Raw genomic sequence first — 2500 nt, 5'->3', positions numbered from 1 at the left:
ATATATATATGCATATGCATTTTGGATATGTCGGTACCTATGTAGAAGGACCAAGCTACGTGTCTTCAAGACCTTGATACTGCCAGTTTTGCTCTATGGAAGCGAAACCTGGACGCTATCTAGTGCCTTGGAGTCTTGTCTTGATGCCTTTTGTAACAAGTCTTTTCGCCGGATCATGGGGTACAGTTGGCTACACCGTGAGACTGGCATGGGACCTCTTACTTTCAAAATCCGGGATCGCCAACTCAGGCTATATGGGCACTTTGCTCGTTCCCCCGTGGATGACCCCACCCATCAGGCTGTTTCTCTGCGAGACAATCCTGGGTGGAGGAGGCCCATGGGACGACCTAGGAGGTCATGGTTTGGGTAGCTCGACGAGACCTGCCGCGAGGAGTTAGAGATGGGCCGAGGGCCTGCCTGGAGACTCGCCATGAGGGACCCTCGTGGATGGAAGCGAAGGATGGATGCGGCCATGCGCCCCCGTCGGCGTTAGCCCCTTGATGATGATATATGCATATATATATTTACGTATATACTCTTGTGTGTGTGCATATATATATGTATATATATGCATATATACTTTTTTACTTATATGTATGTATGTATGTTTTTTTTTTGTTTTTTTTTAACAGACATCCATTCCACTGCAGAAAAAAAAAATCTTTCAATTTACTACTGAGAGGTTATTTTGGCAGTGCCACACTTGTCTGATTAGATACCTTTTCTAGTCAATCGCTGTTCGACGCGTTAACACTTGTGCCACGGCGGCGACTTTCCCCAAGACTTCTCAAGGCGATATCTTGTTTTCTCACCGTGAGATCGGGATCAAGCCAGCAGTACTCAGCATCTTATTTCCAAAATTAATGATAGTATGGACAAATCTTTTCCTCATAATCAGACTAAAAAACAAGAATCTGTTCAGAACAAGCAAGGCAAAATAAGAAAGTAAAAAATCCAAAAATACACAATTTATTCGCAAAGTAGGATACTTTCAACAAAAAGACCATTTTCGATTGGGAATATCCACACATCCTTAGGTTTTGCTAAATGTTCAGCAAGGTCTTTTTAACACTTTATTCTACTTCGCAATGATAAATGTGATCAGAAGAAATTCGTAGTATGCCTGGTATGTTTTTAGAACATAACAAGAGGCATAAAACAAGTGAAGCAGAATTCTCAAAGCAGTTTAAAGTGTCAAAACAATGTGCCGATGGCCCTATGCAAATGCAGTACATAGCTAATCATATAATAACAAATTTTAACGTCGTGATAACACTCCACAAAGAGTAGTGATGACTCGGCATATTCAGAAATCTTTCCTCGTCGTTTATTTACATTTAGTGAATTCAAAATTAGTACAAAAATATACTTAATTATGGCTATGGTATCACATTCTATAGATTTTTGGTTATATTTCATCTTGATATATGACCCTCTCTAAAATATGTTTTCAAATTATTGGTACAACATGCCCTTGGTGAAAGCAAGCCTCCTGGTTGGCCATAAATAATACCAGACGGCAGATCACATCCTCAATATTATCAAGTCAAAAGTCCCTTCTACAATTTTCTCGTCTTCTCGTTATTTCCCTTCCTTCCTTTCCTCCTTTATTTGGGGGCTTCTTGCTTCCTCACTCATTCCAATTCCTTTCTTTCGTCTCTCCTTAGCCTAATTCTGCGGAGGACTTAGAGACACCAGGTGGAAGCGGCAGATCGAAGACCAAAGGGGCGTTTACTGGCTTGTAGAATCGGTCGCACGTGGAAGCGTTGACGAAATTCGTACGTCCGTTTGTGGTAATTCCGTAGCCTGCAGGGAGGGGAGAAAGAACAGGTGAGAGGGATAGGCATAGGGAGAGGGAGAGCGAGGAAGAAAGAGAAGGAGAGGTAGGAAGGAAACGGAGAGGGATAGGGAGAGCGAGGGAGAAGGAGAAGGAGAGGTAGGAAGGAAACGGAGAGGGATAGGGAGAGCGAGGGAGAAGGAGAAGGAGAGGTAGGAAGGAAACGGAGAGGGATAGGGAGAGGGAAGGAGGGAGAGGGAGGGTGAGGTCGAGGGAGGGTGGGTGAGTGGTGGATGGATGGATGGATGGATGGATGGATGGATGGATGGATGGATGGATGGATGGATGGATGGATGGATGGATGGATGGATGGATGAATTAATTAATTAATTAATTAATGAATGAATGAATGGATGGATGGGTGGGTGGGTGGGTGGGTGGGTGGGTGGGTGGGTGGGTGGGTGGATGGGTGGGTGGGTGGTTGGGTGGGTGGGTGGGTGGGTGGGTGGGTGGGTGGGTGGGTGGGTGGGTGGATGGGTGGATGGGTGGATGGGTGAATGGGTGAATGGGTGAATGGGTGAATGGGTGGATGGGTGGATGGATGGGGGGGAGAGAGGGGAGAGGAGAGGAGAGAGAGAGAGAGAGAGAGAGAGAGAGAGAGAGAGAGAGAGAGAGAGAGAGAGAAAGAGAGAGAAAGAGAGAGAAAGAGAGAGAAAGAGAGAG

The 2500-nt window shown here is 45.3% G+C and overlaps 1 protein-coding gene across 5 annotated transcripts in view; it reads right to left on the bottom strand.

Moving 5' to 3' along the window:
* Window positions 1–953: 953 nt before the first annotated feature.
* The window catches only part of LOC125031694 (metallophosphoesterase MPPED2-like), a 6789-nt gene continuing 5242 nt past the window's right edge, over window positions 954–2500 (bottom strand). For all 5 annotated transcript variants that reach the window (XM_047622597.1, XM_047622615.1, XM_047622605.1 and 2 more), the window contains exon 6: window positions 954–1806. In XM_047622597.1, coding sequence (XP_047478553.1) covers window positions 1664–1806 — 143 coding nt within the window. In that variant the 3' untranslated portion in view covers window positions 954–1663. The remainder of the gene's footprint in view (window positions 1807–2500) is intronic.

This window comes from Penaeus chinensis, chromosome 2, assembly GCF_019202785.1.
Source record: "Penaeus chinensis breed Huanghai No. 1 chromosome 2, ASM1920278v2, whole genome shotgun sequence".
NCBI lineage: Eukaryota > Metazoa > Arthropoda > Malacostraca > Decapoda > Penaeidae > Penaeus > Penaeus chinensis.
The sequence above is the reverse complement of the archived record's forward strand: the minus strand, read 5'-3'. Positions and strand labels throughout refer to the sequence as shown.